Source organism: Condylura cristata, unplaced genomic scaffold (assembly GCF_000260355.1).
Source record: "Condylura cristata isolate star-nosed mole 26May11 unplaced genomic scaffold, ConCri1.0 scaffold00017, whole genome shotgun sequence".
Lineage (NCBI taxonomy): Eukaryota > Metazoa > Chordata > Mammalia > Eulipotyphla > Talpidae > Condylura > Condylura cristata.
Genome location: NW_004567118.1, coordinates 26,973,735 through 26,997,669, shown reverse-complemented (window position 1 = coordinate 26,997,669; position 23,935 = coordinate 26,973,735). Strand labels below are relative to the sequence as shown.

Here is a 23,935-nt window from a genome sequence, read left to right as displayed (position 1 = left end):
AGGATGGAGAAGATGCCCATAGGCTGGAAGGCAAAAGGGATGATAATGAGTCTTTCTGAAAAACATGCTCCATATTTTTACATAGTTGATCTATTTGGTGGAAACCTGAAAAAACAGTCGTCCAAGAGAACATTTCAGAAGACTTGGAATAATAAGAAGTTCAGTGGACATGGCCCTACTCTGTTGTTTTCATTCTATGACTGAAATATGAAACCATCATACACCAAGGTCACTGGGGTATATCTTTACTGGAAAGATTCAGTTTAGAAATAAGAAGCCCACTTGTGCCCTTTGACGAACTTTATGTTTAGCATATACAATTAAATTCCAAAACAGAATTCTTTATTGCATAAATGTGTGTTTCTAAACACTTTCCTACTGACAATGTAAGAAAGTCTAGACATGATGAAAGTATGAAGAGAAGAGAAATTGTGGCTAATGACTGAAATGACCCACTCCTAAGAGAAAAGTGCATCGTATTTTGTATCATTAAAACTCTTTGTACTGTATGCTAGGTTTCCTGCAACTGTGGAGTTAATTGATGATGATTTGGTTTTGCTTTATAAGCATATTGACTCTTTCAGTGGCAAATCTGATATGAAAGTCTGATAGAAAATTCAACAGTGATGATTTCACTTCAGTCACATGTTGTCTCTCCAAAGTTATTTCGATGTTTCAGAAAGTGAAATAATAGAGCAGAAAGCAAATGTTTTTCATGAGGACAACATAGTTTTCATGAGCAGTTGGGATAATGTATCACCAAATTAAAATACCTTTGACCCAAGTCAGGCACACCTGGTCTGCTCTTAGGCCCTCATCTTTTATATTTTTACGAATTTAAATACAAGTATTGAAGCAGTTGCATTTACATTGTCCTTCCCACTCCTTGTAGTTTCAGATGTAAGCACATGCTTTATAGGTATCATAAGGTACTGGTGAGTTTCTGATATGCTTTTGCGAGTGTCTAATAACTGCTGGCATAACTAGTGCTCTCCCTCCTTGATAATGGGAAATTCAGGGCTCAATTTCCAGGTAAGGTCAAGAAAGGCTTGGTGTTTTGTCAGTGACCATTCTAGTCTCAATGACTACAACAATTAAATAACCAACCTTCCAATATCTTGACATATCCTCTTGGTAGTATGTGCACATATCCACATAGGGAGATATGTGCACAATATACCATCATGTGTTTGCCGTTACTGGTTACATCAGTCAGAGAACTAGCTGTACTTACATGCTTGAAATCATGGAAGAATAAAAATGAGGAAAAATGAATTTATTGAAGGGATAAATTGGAATCCATGTGTTTATATATTTTTGTGTGTGAGGAGTACTCATTTTTCTATAAATTATTTTTTAATAGCAGGTCATTTGTGACATACCTCACAGCTCATCAGACTACACATCTGTCATAAGACACCACTGCTTATTCTCTGAGAATTGCCATAACAGTTAAGCAGAGGGACGTGGGCAATTTTCTTATATATTTTTTAATAAGTTCATAAGCTATACTAACCTTCTCAATGAGCTCGATGCAGGCAGCCAGGTCCATCCCGAAGTCGATGAACTCCCACTCGATGCCTTCCTTCTTGTACTCCTCCTGCTCCAGCACGAACATGTGGTGGTTGAAAAACTGTTGCAGTTTCTCATTGGTAAAGTTGATGCACAGCTGCTCCAGGCTGTTGAACTGGGTGTTTCAAATAGCAAAGGTTTTGGGTGAGTTTGAAAAACCCCTTGGGGATTCGGCAAAGCACACACAAAGCTGGCATTTTCCAAACCACTCACATCGAAGATCTCAAAACCAGCGATGTCTAAGACACCGATGAAGTACTGCCTGGGCTGCTTGGTGTCCAGCTGCTGGTTGATGCGGGTGACCATCCACAGGAACATCTTCTCATAGATGGCTTTGGCCAGAGCACCCACCGAGTTGTACACCTTTAAACACAGAGGTAGTTTTGGTTTTTTAATCGATAACATTGACAGACCCTTATTCTCCAATGATTTAAATAGATCAGGGTTTTCTCAGTCATGTTTACCTGCTGTACAGTCTGGCCTTTGGTGACATACTCATTGCCAACCTTGACCCTGGGGTAGCAGAGGGCTTTGAGCAGGTCAGCAGAATTCAGACTTGTCAAGTAGGCAGCCTTGTCAGCAACTACAAGCACAAGAATGGTGAGATCATGAACAACTTGCACAATTTCAGGTGTGAATGATGGTAACAGGGAAAAGTTTTGCTCAAAGAGTAACATATACACTTGTGACAAAACCTAGTCATGTGTACATATTTCTTTAAAAAGACTAACTCTAGCCTTTTGGGGAAGATAATCTGGTACTTGGGGAATAGATGATCTGTGTGACATTTAAAAAATAGCAAAAATAGGGGCTCTCGCTGGTGGCGCAATGGGTTAAAGCACTGCATTATGAAGCTATCTGCAGCCACTGCAGCATGAGTTCGATCCCCAGCCAGGGAGCTGACCCACATGCGTGGCAGACCTCTCCTGACCCGCCTGCTGTAGCCCTCAGCAGTGAACTTCATCAATCTGCCTATTCTGCTCCCCACTCTGTCTCTGGTGAATCTTCTCACCCACCACATCTCTGACCTGTACCCCAGTTCTGCAAGCACACACACACACACACATATATAGTGAAAATAAACCACAAGTATAAGTAATTTGAGTAATTCTCACCTAGAAAAGTAATAACAGGAAGACTTATACCAGTTTCCCCATCCCCACCCCCCAGTGCGTGTGGACACACAAATTAGTCACTGGAATAAGAAATGGTCTTAACCATATAGTAAAAACTAGCTTACAAAAAGACAGCGAAGAACAGAATGGGCAGAAACCGTATCCACACACAACTGCTCAATCACATCAGCGCTGTGTCACTTCGTTCCTGTGTACCCCACCCCACCCCCCATCATCAGTTAGGTCAGAGCAGTCAGAAGGAAGGCTCTGCCTCTGAGGTGCTGATGGTGCCTTTTCTGTCAGCTGACAGATCAACCAACAGCAATATACCTTCAGTGCCATCCGGCTCCGCTTGCTCCTCCCTTTGTTTTTGCTTGAATTTCATGTTCCCGTAGTGCATGACAGCCCCCGTGAGCTTATAGATGGCCACCTTTTCATCAGAGCTGAAACCCAGGATGTCCACAGCACTCTGGGGAAAGAGTTGAGTGTGAATTGCCACACAGTTATCACCACAGCAGCCTCCCTCAGGATCCTGAGTCTGTCCTCCACTTTTTCCTCCCTCAGGATCCCGAGTCTGTCCCCTACTTTTTCCTCCCTCAGGATCCCACGTCTGTCTCCCACTTTTTCCTTTCTGTGCTTTGCCTGCTTTTGACTAGTACTTTGCTTTTTGAAAAAGGGGCTCATATTCTCTCCCACTTTGATCCACATAGCAACACCAGCAGGTTTGTAGCAGTCTCATCAGAGAGTCCATGGACAGTAAAGTGTGTGTGTCTTGATTGCACTCACACAGTTGAGATTAAGCCATGACTGTTGATACCACAGCTGGTGCTTTTCCATTTCTCCACATTAGCCTGGTATCACTACCATCTCACAAATCTCTGCTGTTTCTCCAAAATTGCTTCTAACTTAATATGTAGTCTTAGCTACCATTGCACCCTAATGGCACGGAATTTGTGGTTGAGAAGAGTGTATGAGAAGAAGAGTAATGTCCTCAAGTTTTTCTCCACATGCCCCTCTGATATCGGGTCTCAGCCAGCTTACCTGAGATGTCTGGCTGTGAACTGCACCTGCCCATTAGAGGAAGAAATTCTTATGCAAAGAACATTTTTCCTTTATTGAAATGTTTTTGTCTTTTTCTCTATTAGATTTTTATTACCCTCCAGTTGCCATGCTAGTTTTTGAAACAGCTTTTATCATGGAGGCAGGCCTCAGAGAGGGTAGAAGAAAATATGTTTGTTTATCACTCTTGTCTCCTAAGATTCTTGCCCAGATGATTAGTTTTTAGCTTCAGCTCAACATTTGTACAGAACCTAGATATTATTACCGAACTCCTGGAGCAAGACCACTGGATTATTTTAACCTCTGGCCCTGGGGGCTAGAGTCCTGCATTGCTTACCAAAGGGAGTACTTCTGAGAAATGCGTCATTAGGTGATTTTGTGGTTATCCAGCAGTCTAAGAGTATAAGTACACAAATCTAGAGGTGCAGCCTACTGCCCACAGAGGCTGCATGGTATATAGCCTGCCAGGACCATTGTCAAATACCCAGTTAACAATGAATACATTGTTACAGGACTCATGACTGTATTTCTCAACTCCATATCTTTTTTGAAAACGGGACTATCATAACTTATAAAGAATAAAAGCTGGTATTTATTATATAAAGACAAATAATTGATGGGCACCTTGGTGGTGGGTGTGTGTGGGTGAAGTAACATACGCCTGAAGGGCGTGATAGAGTTGCCTCATTAAAAATAAATAAATAGTTTGTAGATATCTTCAAGATAATATTTTGAAAGAAAGATTATTTGTGAAAGCAACTTTTAATCCTCTTTTGGGTATATCTGAATAGTCCTACTGGTATTAAAATAAGGCTCATTCTTAAGGAGACTGACTACTATTCAAAAATTCAAGGAAAAACATTAAGTATATATGTAAATATATGTGTAAAGAAAGTAAGTCAAAGGGTAATAATCTTTAAAGAAAAAAAAAGAGGAAGAGTAGAGAATGTATAGTTTTAAAAATAAATGTTAAAGCTCACAAAGTCCCTGTGAGAGTTTTCTGAGATAGATGATCCCTTTCTCCTAGTGCTACATGGGTAGAGTTAAGACTGTTAGCCCACAGAGGTACAGTCACACACAGTTTGCATTTACATTTTACTGTGAAGGAACTATGGGAATTTCATATTCTATTATGAAGAGATGTAAAAATATTGGAGCTCTTTCCCTGATACTTGGAGGAAGGCTCTGGCATAAAACAGAAAGATACATCACTATTCGAGTATAAGAAAAAACAAGGAGACAGCTAGCCAGGAGTGGTAAGGACCTATCAGTTATTACGGACTTTTAAAATTTCCTATGTGTGTGCTTGCGAGCTGAGGGAAGCAAGGTGTGGTGGTGGCACTGAAATGTCCTATAATTTTATTCCAGGGTAAGAGAGCCTGGAAAGCAGTATTGGCCATTTACAGTCTTTTTGCTAAGCTTTCACCTCAAATGGAGGTAAGTGGTGTATGTGCTTTCTCCTGTTTTGTACTTATTACTTACATCTGTGGCCATCAGCTCTTCCTGATCATCAATGCTGGGCACTGTGATTTCACCTTGACTGACAAAGGCAAAGTCATAAGGATTGGTGGTGATCAGAAGCATTTCTGTCACATGGAAAAGAACAAATAGGCCATGTTACTGGGTCATCAAAAACATTTCAGAGGGACTTCATGGAAGGGTTTTTATTCTTCCTCAGTAGAAACAAATCAAAGATAATTCTTACCAATAAGCTCTGGTTTCTTATTAGACATGATTTGGTAAAATATGTGGTAGCTTCTTTCAGCCTTTAGCTGGAAAGTAACCCGGGACTTCTCTAGCAGATCTAGCAAATAAGATTAAACATATTTAAAAGAAAAGGCCACAGTGAAATATTAAATATTTGAGAAGTTCACACAACATAAATAAGTAATATTTTCAATATAAACCTTCAAAGAAAAAATTTTCAATCACTAATATTTAAGAACTCACATGTTTCAATATCAGCAGAAGCTAGTTTGCCTGTGGCACCAAAATGGATCCTGATGAATTTACCCTTAAAAAGGCAAAGGAGGATTCAATGTACACACTGAAAGGCAGACACTGTAGCTCTAGCTATGGGTCAAACAGATGAGAAGGATATTGATCCCACATGTAATAAATGTCAGTATTAGTCCTCATATGAAAAGAAAAACCAGGAAACTTACAAAGCGGGAGGAGTTGTCATTCCTCACAGTCTTGGCGTTGCCAAAGGCCTCCAGTAGGGGGTTGGCGCTGATGATTTGATCTTCAAGTGTCCCCTTAAGAGAAATGAATAAGATAGATAAGGAAGCCCTAGAAAAGATGAGTTTCAATCTGCTAAAATAACTTTCCATTTATCTCTTCTCCTTCCCCACCTGCTTCATAGGATCTTGTTTTGGGGAAAGCTTCTAAAGTGAGTGTGAATGAGGATACATTGGAGGAAGAGGGTAGTTCGGTGATACGGCATTGATTTCTATAGCCTCAGGGCCAATTTTTCCTTCTAGTAAATGGTTGTGATAACTTTTGCCTATTGAACCTGCCAATACATTTCATTCTCAACAAATTTTCCAAGAGTTATTTTCCAAACTCTGGCATTATGTGCAGTTGGTTGCTGTAGCACTGAAGTACTTGACCAAAAATTTTAAAAGTCTTATCCCTTCCATCCTCAAGTGAATATTATGCCCACCTGCATTTTGCCTGAAGGAGCTTCATCCTTCTTCTTCTCTCCAGTAACTGCAATTGTTGCAAAGTACTGGATGACACGTTTGGTGTTCACAGTCTTCCCTGCACCAGATTCTCCACTATCAAGTTCAAATAAAAGAAAAAGTCAAAATCCAAACTTTAGTGACCATTAGGAAACTAAACAGAAAGAACGGCATGAAATCTACATACGTAATCAGGATTGACTGGTTCTCACGATCTGTGAAAGAGAAATAGAAGACAATGTTAGAAAAATACTTCATACTAGATTAACAAAATACCTAATTAAAAATTATCTTTAAAACTCTTGCAAAAGAAAAATGAATTGCATCAGTTGGTAATTTGTTTTTTCTCGCAAGGTTCTTTTAAATTAAGTAACAAAAGATGTATAATTAAACTGTGTGCATGATTCCCATCACCTTTATGTGCTAGAATATGCAATGTATTATTTCACTGTACTTTCCATAGGAGCAATCTATCAATGTCAGAAATAATCTGAGGTCTCATTTAGTCACCTGATTCATAGTCAGAATCCATTCATGTTGTTAATATCCAATCCAAAGTTTCTGTAGTAATTGTGAGAACTTGTCATTATGAAAGTTCAAAGCTTGCTTTTTAGGAGAGATGATATCTTAGCTATAACTAGACTGCAGAGTTAATGTCTAAGTTTGGTTAATTTTGAGCTGGAATTAGCATTCATTAACTATGATTTTGGCATAGAAATCTAAGAGAAATTTCCTATTTTTGGATCTGGTCTACTTCAGTTTAAATACATTCCCCCAGCTTTGAAAGTATTAGTATTACTATGACAGTATTATATTATCCTAGTAATTATATTATGAAAATATTATGTTTTTCTTGGTCAACATTTTATTCTCAAAATACTGTCCTTATATATTCTGTGACAGTACACAAATATTTCAAAAATGGTGACAGAAATTATAGTTATGACTCACCCGTCAGCATGAACTGATAGGCATTGTCAGAGATGGAGAAGATGTGGGGCGGAGCCTCCTGGCGCTTCTTGCCTCTGTAGGCGGCCACCACCTCGGGGTTGTAGACCGGCAGCCACTTGTAGGGGTTGACGGTGACACAGAAGAGGCCCGAGTAGGTCTGCAGGAAATGACATAGTTGCTCAATCAGCAGTCACCTCATGATCTGCAAGTCAGGAGGGTCCTAAGTAATGAGGCTTAGGATTCATCCACTTGCTGCTTTCTTCTAACACGACTGCCGCAAAAAATATTTCAGTTTTCCAATGAATTCAGCTTTAAGTAGACCGCCTTCCACATGCACATTTTTAAATGCATCAAGGCGTATGACTCCAACCGCATGGTTAGTCAAAAGGTAACATAATAGCCAAATCTGAAACTGAAGTTTTAATTTGCTTTCCCTACTACAGTGCCTGGAGTTAGTGAAAAACAGTGTCACGGGGGTCGCTCACGTAGATCATCCAGGCTGCGTAGCGCTCTTTGAGGTTGTACAGCACAGCGGGCTCGTGCAGGTGGGTCATCATGGCCATGTCCTCGATCTTGTCGTATTTGGGAGGGTTCATGGAGAAGACTTGGTCCTCCTTAACTGTGACAGTCTTAAGAAAAGAAAGAGCCAGTGGTATTGACTCCATTATAGGAAAAGATCAACCTTGCCTTCCCTCCTTTTCTTGTGTACTTACAGCTCCAGCTTCCGTCTTCACTGTCACCTTCCCTGACTCCCTGCTCTGAACTGTACTTTTCACATAAGATTCCTTAGCATCCACCACAAAGACAGAGTTCTTGGCATCAAAGGGCTTATTCTGGGCCTCTATTCGCTCCTTTTCAGACTTTCGGAGGTAAGGAGCAGCCTCCCCAAAAGCAGCCATCTCAGCGTCGGAACTCATGGCTGCTGGCTATTGATGGCAGCACAGGGCCAGGGATACCTAGAGGGAAGAAACAGCACCTGCGGTGACTCAGGAGTAAATGAACATTGTCCTGTTGATTTCATATTATGGGTCCATTGGCCATGCTTATTTCCTTGCCCCCTTTTGGGGATCATGCCTGTGTAATATGTACAGATGCTTAGAGATAGATTGTGGGCTGGAAAGTCTTGTAATGGTTCTTAATTTTTGTGATATTTTATGCCTCCCTCCCCTCTTCTATATGCGACCCTTAGTTGAGAAGTATGGAAGAACTGATTCACCAGTCAGCAATATATTTGATGCCTCAAGAGTGTTCAGTATCTTTTCTTTTTCACTTCTTTTTTCTTCCTTCCTTTCTTTCTTTTTTTGATTGTTTTTTGTTGTTGACAATTCAGTGGTACAAATGGAAAATTACTGTTTCCCATGGTGTTATAATCTAAATGAACCCATTTAAGAGAGTAGATCTTTCTTTTCAGAAAGTATTTAGATTGAAAACACAACATGCACAAGTAAACTCCTGACGTGTTAGGTAAATTAAAAGGAAAAGTAAGTTACAACAAAAGTTGAAAATCTAGCAAGTAATCTTGTCCTCAGTAAAAATTAAGTCATTTTAAGTCTTTTCTATCAGTTCTTAAATTGTGTGCAATATTATCAAAACAAAATATAACTTTAAAGGTTTCTAGGGGAAAAACAGTAGTCCAAGTTTTAACTAATAGTGATTGCATGTTCATGGTCTATTGTTTTTTGTGTGTCCCTTGATTTCAGCATATTGGTTGTTTATATTTCCTTATTATTTTAAATACATAGTTCACTCCATCTTTTTAAAAAATCAGCCTGCTAAATATCTCTTCTGAAATAGATAGCCAGCATAAAAGTTTCAAGCTAAAATGAATTTAAAAAATTTTCCCACTCACAAATTAATTATGAGAAAACAAAAATGTAAGTCCTTGCCCTGGTGACAAGGACATGATGAGTGACCAGTGTTGAGAAACTGACCTCTGTCAAGTGGAAGAAGGACTGGTTTGTTCACAGCTGTGTCTTGGTTGTCAACAACAATGGCAACAACTGCCTCATCCTTTCCCCTGTTTTCCACACAGACTCTTGGTCTTTTGTCATCAGCATTAAGCTACTGCTCTTGACATGGCATTTGCCACACCCTGTCTCTGAAATCAGCTCAGTTCACACCTAAACAAGTCTCTTTTAATATAGTGACAATTAGACATATTTTCAAGTAACAAATATTAGAGCATGTACTGTTGGTTTTTTTCTTCAAAGGAAAAATGTTATCCTATTATTTTGTTGTTGTCATTTCCATGTTTGGTTGTCATCAGGCAATTTTGAACTAACAACATACTACCATGTAGAGATTATTATAATGCAGTTTATCTACAGAACACATAAGGATATATTCTCATCTACTGTCTGAGATTAGTGGTTTCCCAATTTGTGCACCACAAGAGCCCAAGAATCCTCAGAATCATTGGGGGTGAGGGGGTGGGGGAGGTGGTCCTTGAACCTACAGTGAGTTGCCTCATTTGAACAAGCAACATTTCTACACAATGTTTTCTGGGTTTTTTTTTTCTAAATGAATATAGTTGCTGTATTAAGTATAAGCTTGTTTAAAATAATGAGTAAATGTACAATAGGTAGTCATTATTATATATATATTCCTAACATAATACCAAAACTACAGGTCCCATCATGACATTGGTGAAAATTTCATTAAATGTTTTATTTCTCTGGGAGAGTACTTAGAAACCACTGATTTAGATCATAGATGACAAGAGTGGGAGAAATCTTCAGTCAACTGGAATACAACCTCCTCATTTTACCGATGAATAAACTAATGTCTGGAAAGGTGAAGGGTCATTTAGTGTCACAGAGATGTGAGAGGTGGTGCTGGGATATGTGCCCTGTTTGCCTAAGTTCAGGTTTGGTGATAATTCCACACTAACACTTTGCATTTCAGGGTACTTAAAAGCCAGCTGGCTTGACCCAAGCACCCAAAGTCAGTGAAAAGCTTAGAACAGTACCTAGAAATTTTGACTTCCAGATCAGTGCCTTGTTGATTTTATCATTTGAGCTCTTCAGTAGGTTCTTATTGGTTTGATTGGGGTAGTAATTCACAATAAATGTTATTTGTGGTCAATGCAGTCTTTCGGAAGTTTTATCAACATGGAAAAGATGAGTTGGGAAATTTTGTTTGGTTAAATGGTCTGAAAGTCAAAATTGTATAAGAAACCATTTTTATCCTATTTGTATCCCATTCCCATTACTAAACTAGGAGATAAAATGGTAGTTCTCTAAGACAGCCATATAGAGATCGATTTTCTCTTTAGAGTGTAACAATAAATTACTCTTACCTCTTGTGTTATCAGATGAAGAAGGTAGCAGGCTCAAAGCAGACAACTACTGTTGAAAGAAAAAACAAACAAGAGAATGCAGATTCTTTTTTTTCTGTTTAATCACAAAATACTAGTGTACAATGTCATCCTTAGGAATGTTGGATAGAAAATTAAAAGTTGGGAAGCAGTAGCCATCTCCTTCAAGTGAGTAATCATTATCATCAGGAATGTAAAACTAGCCAAGGTTGTTCCACACATACATACCTTAAAGAATTTTGAGGAAGGACAGGACAGAGGCATCTCAACTCCACTTTTATAGAGACCATTCTGCAAACACAGCAGCCACCTCAGCTGTCCTAGCTGGGAACCTACTTGGCAAAACCTTTTTTGGCAATCTCTTTGCACAATATTCACTGACTGTGGCTGTGAATGGATATAATTAGAAATATTTCTTGTCACCTATAAATAATTTGACGCAGGATGATCTAGGGTTCTTTGTAGGCATTTGATAGGGGATGGGGATTCAGAGCTTCTAAGGCTGTTTTTCCAGCTTTGCCGTTGCATCATTCATCACGGAATTCAAAGCCAGGTTCCTACTTACTCTCTGCCTATAAAATTGGTCCTACGGAATGAGCCTGACTGAGGAGTTTAGGACTAATTGATTTGTTAACGCTCAGAACCATTAAGTAGCTGAGATGAATTTAAAATCTGATGCTGTGATTAGGAACAGGGAGTGATGGTGATTTGGCAGAAAATTCCTAGCCCTGATCTGGATTTTATAAACACTGGCGATAGATTCTTTTAAAGTCTGAAAATCTAAACATGAAGATGATAGTGAATTCTCAAATTAGGCAGTGATGATGGACCAGTGGTGGATTCGTAAGAGATTTAGAGTAGATGTAATCACTTCTGTTCCTTTTCTGGAGGGCTTGCCATGGACTCCAGCTCACATATTTTCTCTGAGGGGACAAAAAGGTGCTGTGTGATGGTCTTTGCATGTTCCCCCTGCCTAATGGAAGGAGGCACAAATATGCATGCCCAGTTCATGAGCAAATCCTCATGACTAGCTGGAGCTCTAAAGAGGTGGGTGCTACATGTTTTTATTTAAAGTGGGAGGAAAGACAGAGTATCCACAGTACTCTCCTTGTAAACTGAGATGAGTCGGTCATCACATATGGCCATCATACTTGTAAACTGGGTTTTGGTGGTTTTACCCAGCTGTTGCTGGATATGACAGGAAATCTATCTACTCTCAGTGTGTCCTTAATATCTGATGTGATATTTTCGCCTATCATTTGTTAGCTTAACTTAACTTATAAATTGATCGCTGTTTTTTGCATCCAGTTGATGCACAATTTCTCTTTAGCATTTTAATAGATTGGCCCTTTTCACTTCTTTGTTTATTTTGATACTGTGGAATAGGTGGTCAGGCTTATAAAAAATCTCTGTGGAAATGATTCACAGACATGTGGTGACTTACCCAAACTCTTATTATTAGATTGTAAGCCAGAAAGAAGAAATGTCTTCTGATTTTTCTCTAATTTAATATTTTCTACAACTCATTTATTTTTGCCTCATTTTCAATTATATCTAAATTATGGACATAATAAACACAAGTACTACTTTGGGAACTGAAATAGAAAAGAAAAACTATGGCTAACACCAAGGCACAGAAACTGAGTTATACAGACCTCTAGTTAATGAGGACTCCGCTGAAAAGTAAGAAATATGACCAATTGCAGATAGACTGATCATTTGAATCAACGCTAAAACAAAAATGATACACTAGTTCAGACTGACATGGACCGCTAGGTGTGGGTCAGAGAAACTTGCAGAGTTTGGGTGAGAGAGAAGAGCAGCAGTGTTGAATGAGGGAGAGATTTGCTCATATATTTGCTTGTCTAAGGACTGTCTAAGTAGAAATACAGGAAATTAATACCAAGCCTTCCGGTGTTTGTATACTTCTTCCTGATTAGATACAGGTGGGAAGGAGGGCTTTAATCTAAATTAAGGAAATGATTTTGGATGCTATATACTCAGGCAGTTTGGATAAAAGTTTCTAGCATACCCCACACCTCCCTTAACCTTACGGATTTGGAAATTTATAGATTTCTGTGATCTTGCCACTTCTTTATCTGCTAAACTAAAAATATAAATTTGGTGAAAACCTAATATTCCCTTTTCTTTAAAGAGTTGTTCGAGTCACATCAGGTTATGTAAGTAATCTATAGATGTAATACTTATAGATTATTATACCAAGTGGAAATTATATCTAATCTAATTTAATTCATACATTACATTTATATATGTAGATGCTTAGAACTGTGTCACCAGGTGCCACAGAAGCAGACATTTGTCAGAAGCGATGGTCACAATGGCATATTGACTGCCCTAAATACCCCCAGGGATCAAATGGCAGTGAAGGGTGGGAAATAGCTGGCTGGTTAGGAAATGCCAATGAACAAGGCTAATTTTGTTGTTTATGTGTTTTTCTTATACAAATTTTGTTCAAAAAATAAAGATTGAAATTACGGTAAAGACACTCATGTCTTAGTTTCAATAAAAACCCTGAAATTAACATGTCAGATTTTTAAAAATCTTCTTTTAATTTCTCTGGGACTCCTGTGGGTTATCATTCCTGCAAAGAAATTGTATATTTATTTTTAAGTCTATCAGTTATCATATTTCGCAGAATTCTCATTACAGCATATTTCTATAATCATGTATTCACTGTCTATTAAATACAAATTGTTGAATGTTTTCTATGTATCAGTCACAGTTACTTCCATACTGGCAAAGTCCATCTATGCCCTTGTGACAATTTCAAATATGGGGATGAACAGATACAAACAAGTAAGCAAGTCAGTATGTTGCATGCCAGATGGTTCTAAGTACTGAAAAGAATGATAAAGCATTGCACCAAAGTGGGTGGTTTAAGAAAGCATCTATAATAAGATGAAGAAGCAAGCAATATAGTTATTATAAGAAGAGTATTTCAGACAGGTAACAGGAAATTCAAAGATCCTGAGGCAAGAGAACAGCTAAAATGTGCAGGGAGCAGTAAGGAAGCCTTTAGCAGGAGCAAAATGGGTAAGTAGGAAAGGAACAGGAGATAAGGAAAGGAGGTTCAGTTAATATTAACCTTGTGGGATGATGTAAAGACTTTGGTTTTTAATCTGATGAGAGCCAGAGAAGAATTTTAGGAAAAGAAACAATGTAGTTTGACGGACAATTCAAAAGAACCACTCAAAACAACCACCCTGTGTTGAGTGGAGACTGTACATAGTAAGGGGAGGCCAGGGGAAAGCAGCAGCTCTTTGCATCAATTTATATGGAATATAATAGTGTCTTGAACCACGTTCCAGCTACTTTCACTGAACAACAAATTACCCAAACATTATGGCTTAAGATAACCATTTTATTTTGCTCATGGATTCTGGGAATCATGGATTTGGAATCTGGAAGGGACATCCCTGTTTTAAGTATCTTGAAACTTTGACAACTCAAAGTCCAAGGGATCACTCAACCACTAGGGACAAGTTTTATGACTCATTATAGAGGTTAGAGATAAAAAGATTTGATTGAGAAAGGAGGCAGACATGGGGTTGAGGGAAGATTTATTGGAAGAAAGGACTGAACTGATTTATGATGATGAGAAGGAGTCTGTAGAGTTAAAACAAATTGATGATACAAGAGAAGGAGGGGATAATTGTGGGAGGTACCAGCGTCCAGAGGCCAAGTGGAAGCTTCAGACTCTGTGTTAGAAATGAAGGCTGAAAATGAGGGCCTGTGCAGGTTAGTTAGTAGATTTGATGATGGGAAGAGGAAGGAGTTCCTATTTATCTGATTCTATTTTCCCCATGAAGTAGGAGGCTGTGAGTAAGGCAGTAGAGAAGATGTAATAAGTATATGAGAGACATGCAGTATTGCCTCTTGGAGAGTGAGAAGGATCTTAGACTTACCCAGAAGAATTTCATCAGAATCATGATGTTAAAGTGAGAAAAAATTAACAGATTTTTTTCTCCAGCAACTTTAATTACTACAATATGCAACAGAACCACAGAAAAGGTAAATAGCTGTCTCTCTTCTAAGAAGAGATATGCTGGGCATGTGAAGTATAAGAAGAGAGTGTCAGAGGAGTTAAGATTTTTTCCAAGTGAAAAAATCTAGACCATGAATTGTAAGCTTGATAAGGAAGAAAGTGGTAATGTAAGGATATAGCAGAACATCAGAAAAAGTGATGGGGTCATTGACAGGAGGTCTCCATGATGTCAAAGAGTAGCGGGGGTTAGATATCTGGAGTAGGTGAGGTAGAAGAAGAGGAGGTATTGGGTAGAGGTCGATCAGAGTAAATCCCACTTATTGTAATGTATAATTATTTTTATATATTCTTGAATCTGATTTGCTAGTATTTGGAGTTTTTACATCTATGTTCATGAATGACATTGGTCTACAGTTTTCCTTTCTTGTAAAATCCTTATCTGAGTTTGGTGTCATGGTCTAACTGGTCTCTTTGCTTTTGTTTTCTTGGAAAAAAGTGTGGGTAATTGAAATAATTTCTTTTTGAATGATTGACAGAACTCCCCAGAGAAATAATCTGGATGTGGTGCTTTCTGTTTTTGGAAGTTATTAATTATTGATTTAGTGTCTCTAATAGATATAGGCTTATTCAGCTTAATACTTTTTTTTTTATGTGACTTGGTAATTTGTACAGAGACTAGGATACTTGACATTGAGATTTTTGTGAAGGTGCAGAAATGGATAATGACAAGGCTGATGGTGACCATATGCTCAAGTATCTCAAACTACTACTCCCCAGGAGTTATTTTCTCTATATACAAATGTATCTCTACATACATGTATGAGATATCTCTATTTATATTAATTATATATATATATATATATTATACTGATGGTTTTAACTTTTCCTCTCATTGCTTATCATAATATATTTTGAGCTTCTTTTCATGTTAGTGTTCATTCATTCTATTGGTAGGCATACAACAATTTAAAAAGTCCCTATTCTTATGTAATAGACACTTTAATGGGAGGGGATAGTAAAGACAATAAAATAATAAAAAAAAAGTTAAAGAAGACTTTCTTATTTAATCTGATATGCTAAGGGAAGTATATATGAGAGTGATAATGAAGTAGATATTAATGTGGTCGGGGCCGACATTTAATATGGCAAACAGGGGAAGGCTTCATCAAACTGTGATTTGAACACTGAGAAAGAATTATCAATGCAAAAATCTGAAGAACATTCTAGGTAGGGAAAATTTTGGAGAAATTAGTGAGAATACAGTAGATCCATATTTTGAAAGTCTGATATGAAATGTGTACATTCTAAGTCTTTAATAGAATAGTGTTCCATGTTATCCTCATATAAACCTGAACAGTAGAAAATGTTATTGCCACATACTGAAAAAGGCATTGAGCCACAGTCTGATTAAGTGAACTGTCCAGGAGCACATATCTGGTTTACCATAGAGGCAAGACTCAGCTCAGACAGAGTTACCACAGAGACTGTTGCCTAGCCACTAGCTATACAGCCTCTGATGTCCCTCTTATCTTGAAAATTCTATATTTATCTAATGATTTTACTGACACAGTAGAAACTATGCCAGAAGTAAAAGACTACAGAATAATATATAAGAGTGATTCCTATAAAATTGCTTACATTCTGTGCAAAGCATTTAGGAGAACCTCATGTGGTATTACAGTATCCTGCTGTTGAATATGCTGTAATACTTACCCACAGAAGCAGCATATTCAAAACCAGGGTGCTATAAACAAACTACCCCGTGACGCGCAATGGAAAGTACATGATGTTAAAAAAGTAGAGATATGTAGACATACATTTTCTGTGAAACAGGATCTTAGTAAATCCTTGAAAATGCTTTTCAGAAATTCTATCTTGGTTGCCTACCCATCTATCATTGGTCTCTACTCATGTAACCACTTTCTTCACTTACCACTTTCCGTTTCTAGCTGTCTACACCTTTCCTTTTCTTAAATAGTGAATGGAGCGGCAGCTGCTAGATATTCTAGTTAATTCAGAGGCACATGGATTCATTGGAAAGCAAATCTGCTTGGTAAAAGAATTGGGAGACAGAGGCATTCACCTTTTTTCAGTTATGCTGTTGTTACATTTTTAGAGCCTCTTTGATTCTCAGGGATTAGCATTTTTTGTATGGCTTACCTTCTCTAATTATTATCTTGACATTTCTACTCTAAGATATGTGAAATTATACTCTGCCTCCACTATTCATGAAACATTAATATTCAAAAATTAATTTTGTGTGTACTGATAATGAAAATAAATCAGTGGACAAGCTTAATTTTCATTTAAATCTTAAAATCTCTCTTCTTAGTTGCCATTAAGCAGCACTTGCACATCCAACTCCAGAAGGAGTACATTTATGTCATTAAATGTCATGTTTTACTCAACAAAAATAAACAACCCCATCAAAAAATGGGCAGAAGAGCTAAAAAGACACTTCTCCAAAGAGGAAATGCAGATGGCCAACAAGCATATGAAAAAATGTTCAACATCACTTGTAATGAGGGAGATGCAAATTAAAAACCACAGTGAGATACCACCTCACCCCAGTGAGAATAGCAATCTTCAAACAACTAGCAACAACAAATGTTTGCAAGGATTTGGAGAAAAAGAAATTCTCCTGCACTGCTGGTGGGAATGCAAACTAGTACAAACACTATGGAAAACTGTTTGGAGGTTCCTCAAATTGCTAAATATGGAGCTTCCCTATGACCCAGCAATCCCACTCCTAGGTATCTACCCAAAAGACACAAAAACACTGATTCAAAAAGATGCCTATACCCTCATGTTTATTGCTGCTTTATTCACAATTGGAAAGACATGGAAACAGCCCAAATGCCCAAAAGTAGTTGACTGGATTAAAAAGATGTGGTACAGGCCCTCCCTGGTGGCGCAGTGGGTTAAAGCACAGCACAGAGAATCTAAACCCACTTCCACATGAGTTCGATTCCCGCCTGCCCCAGAGGTGGCCACATGGCATGGCAGACCTCTCCTGACCTGCCCGCTGCTCCCCTCAGCAGTGTACTTCGTCGATCTGCCTGTTCTATTCCCCACTCTGTCTCTGGTGAAGCCTCTCACCGCCCCTAAGCCTCTGGCCTGTACCCCAGTTCTGTATGTACAAATAAATAAATCTTTAAAAAAAAATCATTCAGCAGAGACCCCACATTTAAAAAAAAAAAAAAGATGTGGTACATATACACAATGGAATATTCAGCAACCAAAAAAAAAAAAAAACACATGTCTTTTACAGCAACATGGATGGAACTGGAAAAGATCATGTTTAGTGAAAAAGCCAGAAAGAAAAGGAAAAATGCCAGATGGTTTCTCTCTTAGCAGGAATATAACAGAGCAGGCCAGGAAATTATGGTAATGATGAATAGCTATATACCAGAGACATTTTGTGTGTGGGGGGGGAGCGGAGAATGGGAGAGGGAAATGCACTGGATTATGGTGATGGCACATGGGTGATTTGGTGATGGGAAGCCCAAGGGGATTGCAAATGAGATGGAAAAATGCACAAAATGATGTAAAAATAAACTATTATATATATAGTGTGTGTGTATATATATAATATTACATATATATAAATGTCATGTTTTAGGATTTTTTTTTTTTTGGCCTGGGTATTACATGAAAACACCTTTAAGTGAACATGACGTATCAGGAAGTCTTTGCTGTCCCTGTTGACAGCTGACATCTCCCACAGAATTGGAAGTAGAAGTGGGAAGAGAGGACACCATATTCATAAGAGGCAGTGAGAGATAAGCTTAAGAAATGAGTCAGTTGATTGGGGAAAAAAAATGTTTTCATTTCCTTGTATTATTTGTGCATATTTTGGACCTTAATAAATTTTATCATGTGAACAGTTGTCTATTGGCTTTGAAGGTATTGAAAGTAAAAGAAAGATTTAAAACATGGCTTTTCTTAAAAGTATGTTACTGGGGAAAATTCAAAAATGTGAATAAATATAGCTATATTTCTTTAAAAAATAATGTAATCCAAAATCTGGACTTGCCTTAATAGCAGGAGAGATAAGACAAAATGCAATAATTCTTCTGAAGCAGAATCAAGAGAGGATGCACTAATTGCATGTAAAAGATAAGGTGGGTTAGAAAATTGAATAGTAGCAACAAGACAAGATTCAGTAATTGCAGGGGAGAGATAATAAAGGAGGTAATAAGGTAGAGGGAGCGATAGATAAAAGACAGAAGGGGATAACTGAACAGCAAAGACAAGATGGGATAATAGAATAACTGAATGGGAATTTCAAAAGCTGCTTCAGTCCCTCCCTGGTGGCGCAGCGGGTTAAAGCACAGCACTGAGAATCTAAAGCCGCTTCTTCATGAGTTCGATTCCGGCCTGCCCCAGAGGTGACCACATGGCGTGGCAGACCTCTGAGCCTCTGGCCTGTACCCCAGTTTTGTATGCACAAATAAATAAATCTTATATATATATATATATATATATATATAAAAGCTGCTTCAATAATTGTAGAGGAGTGATAAGGAAGTGTCCAATAAATTAGAAGGAGAGATAAAAATATAATAAATAAGAGAGGGAGAGAGAAAAGAACAAGGGAGAGAAAGAAAATGAGAGCAGGAAGGAGAAAGAAAACAGGATGCAAAAAGTGAACATGAAATGTCAGGAGGGAGTAACTGTATTGCAGAGATTAGATTAGGCAAAATACATGAGGAGGCAAGATAATACAGGGAGTAAAAATAAATGGAGAGGATTAAATAAATGAGGAAGAAAGATAAGACAGGATGCAATAACTGAAAGAGGAAGATAGGACAGGGTGGAATAACTGAACAGTAAAGATAAGACTGGATGCAATAAGTGAACCTGAGAGGTAAGATTCAATAAATGTGCAGGAGAGTTAAGAAAGGATGCAATAGTTGGACAGGAGCGTTAAGACAAGATATAATAATTGTACAGCACACAGAGAGAATGCAATAACTGAACCTAAGGGATAATGCAGGATGGAATAAGTCAATGGGAGAGATAAGACAGGAAGCAATAACTGAACAGAAAGTATTAAGTAATTGCTCTAGAAAGATTCCCTTTCCTACTAGGGAAGGCTTCTTGGAGCTGATGACCTGGAAAGATTAGTGGGGTGGCCTTATGTAGACAAAGAAGGAGTATTAACATCAGAGTCAACAGAGGAATACAACAATGATACTAAGATATAAGGAACATTGAAGTCTATATAGAACATGTAAGAGTGGCTGTTTTGACTTCTAAAAAAGGCATTAATGGCAGTAATATTCAAGCTGAGACTGGAAGGATGAGTAATCATCTGCCAAAAGGAACAGTCAGAGGGCATGCAGGCAACAAATTCAGTGGTATAGAATCATTCATTCATGTTTTCAAAATATAATCGTGGAACGAGTATTCTATTTAAGGCACATGGACATAGCCAAGTGGAGGGAGGCAGAGAGAACAAGTTAGACCCAAACCTACACTCTTGGAGCTTATGTTTTAATGAGTGGGAAAGACAACCTTTTGTAAATTTTATTTATTTATTTTTTAAAGGTGCATTTATTTGTTCATACAGAACTGGGGTACCGGCCAGAGGTGCAGGTGTGGTGAGAGGATTCACCAGAGACAGAGTGGGGAGCAGAACAGGCAGATCGACAAAGTACACTGCTGAAGGGAGCAGCAGGCGGATCAGAAGAGGTCTGTGGGTCACCTCCCAGGCAGGCGGGGATCGAACTTATGCTGAAGTGGCTTTACTTCTTAGTGCCGTGCTTTAACCCGTTGCGCCATCAGGGAGGGCCCTAAATGTTATTTTTAATTGATTTTTTTAACTAAAGTAATATTGGGGTACCCCCATCAGGTATTACCACCATACTGTACCCACCACCAACTCACCCATATTCCTTCACCATCCTGCTGGCCTTTATCTAAGAGGAAAGCCATCACTTTAAGCTAGTGAAGATGTGATCAGATGATTATTTTTAAAAAGATCTCTCTGTCTGTAGTTTATTTTCTTCCAGAATGATTTAGGCTTGGAAAGGAAGAATAGGTGTGGAAGGCCAGACAACAGATAATGGCATTTTGGTTGGGGAAGGAGACAGAAAAATTGATAGTCATAATTTAGGAATAATAAAAAAAAATTGATTGACAATGGGAGAGTAAAGGACAGGTAGATTTCAAGATCAATTCTAAAGTGTTTAACTTGAGCAACTGTATAATTACTGTGTTCCTCCATGTTCATCCACTATGGTAAAGAACAGAGTATAAGAATAAAAGAGGGACTTATGGAGAGAAGATGATGGCCTTGAATTAATGCGCCTGTGTTGAGTCTGAAGAGACTATTAGTAAATAGTCTGAAGAGACTATTATTAAACAGTAAACATGGCAAATCTGAAACTTGGAAGCAAGAACAAAAATTGGAATATAAATTTGAATTCATGGGTCATTGGTGGAAATAAAAGCCAAGGCATGGGGATCACTCAGAAATAAAATGTAAAGTGAGACAAATGGGGCCTAAGATGAAAAGTTGGAGCCCATCACATTGAGTTGACAAAAACATTTGTCAGTCAGGCTGAGGAGGATGAGTTGATGAAGGAGTGAGGAAGAGAGACTGGGGAGCCAGGTTTGTGGGAAAAACCAGGGCAGGCCAGAGTTTCAGAAACCAAGGGAAAACATCATTTTCAAGAAGAGATCATTATCAGGTTCATAATGTACATGGAATGCAAAACTATTTAAGGGTTGAGAAGTGTCCACTTTATTTAGCAATGAAGAAGTCACCGAGGATCATAGTGAGACCCATTTAGTAGAGTAGAGAGTGCAAAAGCCAGATTGGAGTGATTTGGGGAATAGCCTTTTGAGAAATTTTATTTAAATAGAAATGAAAGCCCCTGGGCTTTGCCTACATCCCAAGGAACACGGATGGTCTGGGCACTCACTGGTCTGATTGTTCCCATCGAGGTTTTTTCTTGATGACTAATTCCTTCTCTATAAGGTATAAGCAAAGTGTTCAGTTTTGTTTCTTTGTTTCTTGCTTGATGCATAAAAGGATAGACATAGTAAGGAGAAAAAGAGACAAGGTCTTTGCAAATAAATTTTTTATCTGCAAAAAGCATAGGTACAAAACAGAGTGACAAAGATGTTCACATTTTGTGCATTTCTTTGGTCACTTTTCAACATTTGGATGAATTACTCTTCACTTATGATTTTCGTGTGAACCTCCCGGCTCTTCACCCGCAGCTTGTTGACCTGGGACTCAGCAATGTCAGCCCGCTCCTCGGCCTCCTCCAGCTCGTGCTGGATCTTGCGGAATTTGGCAAGGTTGACATTGGATTGTTCCTCCTGAGAATGAATGGGAAAATGCATGTGTGAAGGGGAAAAGTCCAGGATTCTTAGTTTCTTAGGCCAATGAATTTATTTTTACTTAAAAATATCTCTACTAAACCTTTTTGTTAAAAAAAATCCTGAAAGAATGCTCTTGAATTTTATCTTAATAACTCTTCTCATTCTTCTTGAATTCATGGATAACAAGTAGGGACAGGTGATAGTTGTTTCCAAGATATTCTAAAAATTTTCCTTTATATCATCAAAACCTTTTAGAGCTACTACAAAATATACCAGCTTCTGAACACCCCATCTTACCTTTTTTTTATTGTTTGCACAGAATTTGGTAAGAGAACCAGACCTAATATGTTGCATATTTACACATATGCAACATATTTTATAATATAGTGAGAGCCTTAACTATAAATCATTATCATATGAATATAAATTATTCTCACTGGGTATAGTTTCAAAATTAAACAAGTTGATTGCTTCCTAAAATAGTTTATTTCTAGAAATAATCTGTGATCTCTGATTATGTTTGAATATATAGCAATGAATTTGTTAAGGTCTATATTGGTTTTGGTCTCTAGTAATCACTTTTTTAAAAGACTTGTTAAGAACCATCTAAAATATTGCATTCAAATTTAGATCATTAATAAAACAGAATCACTAAATAATATAGTGGGGGGGGATCTCAGCTCTTTCTTTTACAGATGAGACTAGTAGGTTATTCTGTCTATGTCTGTCTGCCTTAGATTTTAGAACTCAGATGCCAGGGGTAAAATAAATGAACAGAAGAATTCATGTGTGATATTTAGTTTATATATATCCATACTTCCATACTTAGGAAGTCAACATTTTACTATTTCACTAAGGCACGTCCATCAAGGCGGAGTGCCAAGGATACAGTGGCTTGAACATAACTGAGACACTCTGAATTCCAGAAATAATGTTTAACTATTCACTTGATACCTTTCCTTATGTACAAATGGTATTTCAACCAATGTTTCCAAAACACATTTTCTGTTTTCTTCATGCCCTGAAAATCTGTTCCTTCATTTGTTCACCATTTTAGTATGCCTTATACCATCTCCCTAGTTGTTCAAGTCACTAGCCAGATGAGTTATCCTTGATTTCCTTTTTCTCACCTCCCAAATGCAGCCTATTAGCATGTCTTGTAGTTTCTACCACTAAAATAAATCTTGCATCGCTCTACTTCTACCTCCTCCTCGGCCTCCCTAATTCAAGCCATAGAACCACCTGAGAAGCATCCAAAGATGTCTCCATGTACCGGTCTCCAAAGATGTCTTCATTTCCCACATAGTAGCACAATATTCTTCTTCTTTTTTTAATGTATATTTATTTATGCATACAGAACTTGGATACAGACCAGAGGTGCAGGGGTGGTGAGAGGCTTCACCAGAGAAGGAGTGGGGTCATAACAGGCAGATCACCAAGGTACCCTGCTGAGGGGAGCAGCAGGCAAGTCAAAAGAGGTCTGCCACGCCATGTGGGACACCTCTGGGGCCAGGGATTGAACTCACACTGAAGGCTGTAGCTAGCTTGCAGTGCTACTTCCTAACCCATTGCACCACCAGGGAGGGCCTACAATATTCTTTTAAAAAATATAAATCATGGTAGCCCTCCTTGGTGGTGCAATGGATTGCTATGCAGCATTGCAGGCTGGCCTCAGCCACTTCAGTGTGAGTTTGATCCCCGGCCCTAGAGATGATCCACATGGTGCGACAGACCTCTCCTGGCCCACCCACTGCTCCCATCAGCAGTGTTCTTCATCGATCCACCTGTACTGCTCCCCACTGTCTCTGTCTCTGGTGAAGCCTCTCACCACCCCTGCACCTCTGGCCTGTACCCCAGTTCTGTATGCATAAATAAATAAATCTTTTTTTAAAAA

At 38.3% G+C, this 23,935-nt stretch overlaps 2 protein-coding genes across 2 annotated transcripts in view; both read right to left on the bottom strand.

The window, feature by feature from the left end:
* Positions 1-8,298, bottom strand: part of LOC101636916 (myosin-4) — a 21,164-nt gene extending 12,866 nt beyond the window's left edge. Inside the window, exons 1-13 of the mRNA XM_004685083.2 lie at positions 8,095-8,298; positions 7,867-8,010; positions 7,382-7,538; positions 6,618-6,645; positions 6,412-6,526; positions 5,912-6,004; positions 5,697-5,760; positions 5,452-5,550; positions 5,229-5,332; positions 3,018-3,156; positions 2,037-2,155; positions 1,786-1,935; positions 1,517-1,687 (exon numbers count right to left, since the gene is read on the bottom strand). Of these exons, the coding sequence (XP_004685140.1) occupies positions 1,517-1,687; positions 1,786-1,935; positions 2,037-2,155; positions 3,018-3,156; positions 5,229-5,332; positions 5,452-5,550; positions 5,697-5,760; positions 5,912-6,004; positions 6,412-6,526; positions 6,618-6,645; positions 7,382-7,538; positions 7,867-8,010; positions 8,095-8,298 (1,587 nt within the window). The remainder of the gene's footprint in view (positions 1-1,516; positions 1,688-1,785; positions 1,936-2,036; positions 2,156-3,017; positions 3,157-5,228; positions 5,333-5,451; positions 5,551-5,696; positions 5,761-5,911; positions 6,005-6,411; positions 6,527-6,617; positions 6,646-7,381; positions 7,539-7,866; positions 8,011-8,094) is intronic.
* Positions 8,299-21,809: 13,511 nt separating this feature from the next.
* The window catches only part of LOC101636679 (myosin-1), a 27,187-nt gene continuing 25,061 nt past the window's right edge, over positions 21,810-23,935 (bottom strand). Inside the window, exon 39 of the mRNA XM_004685082.2 lies at positions 21,810-22,038. Coding sequence (XP_004685139.1) covers positions 21,886-22,038 — 153 coding nt within the window. The 3' untranslated portion in view covers positions 21,810-21,885. The remainder of the gene's footprint in view (positions 22,039-23,935) is intronic.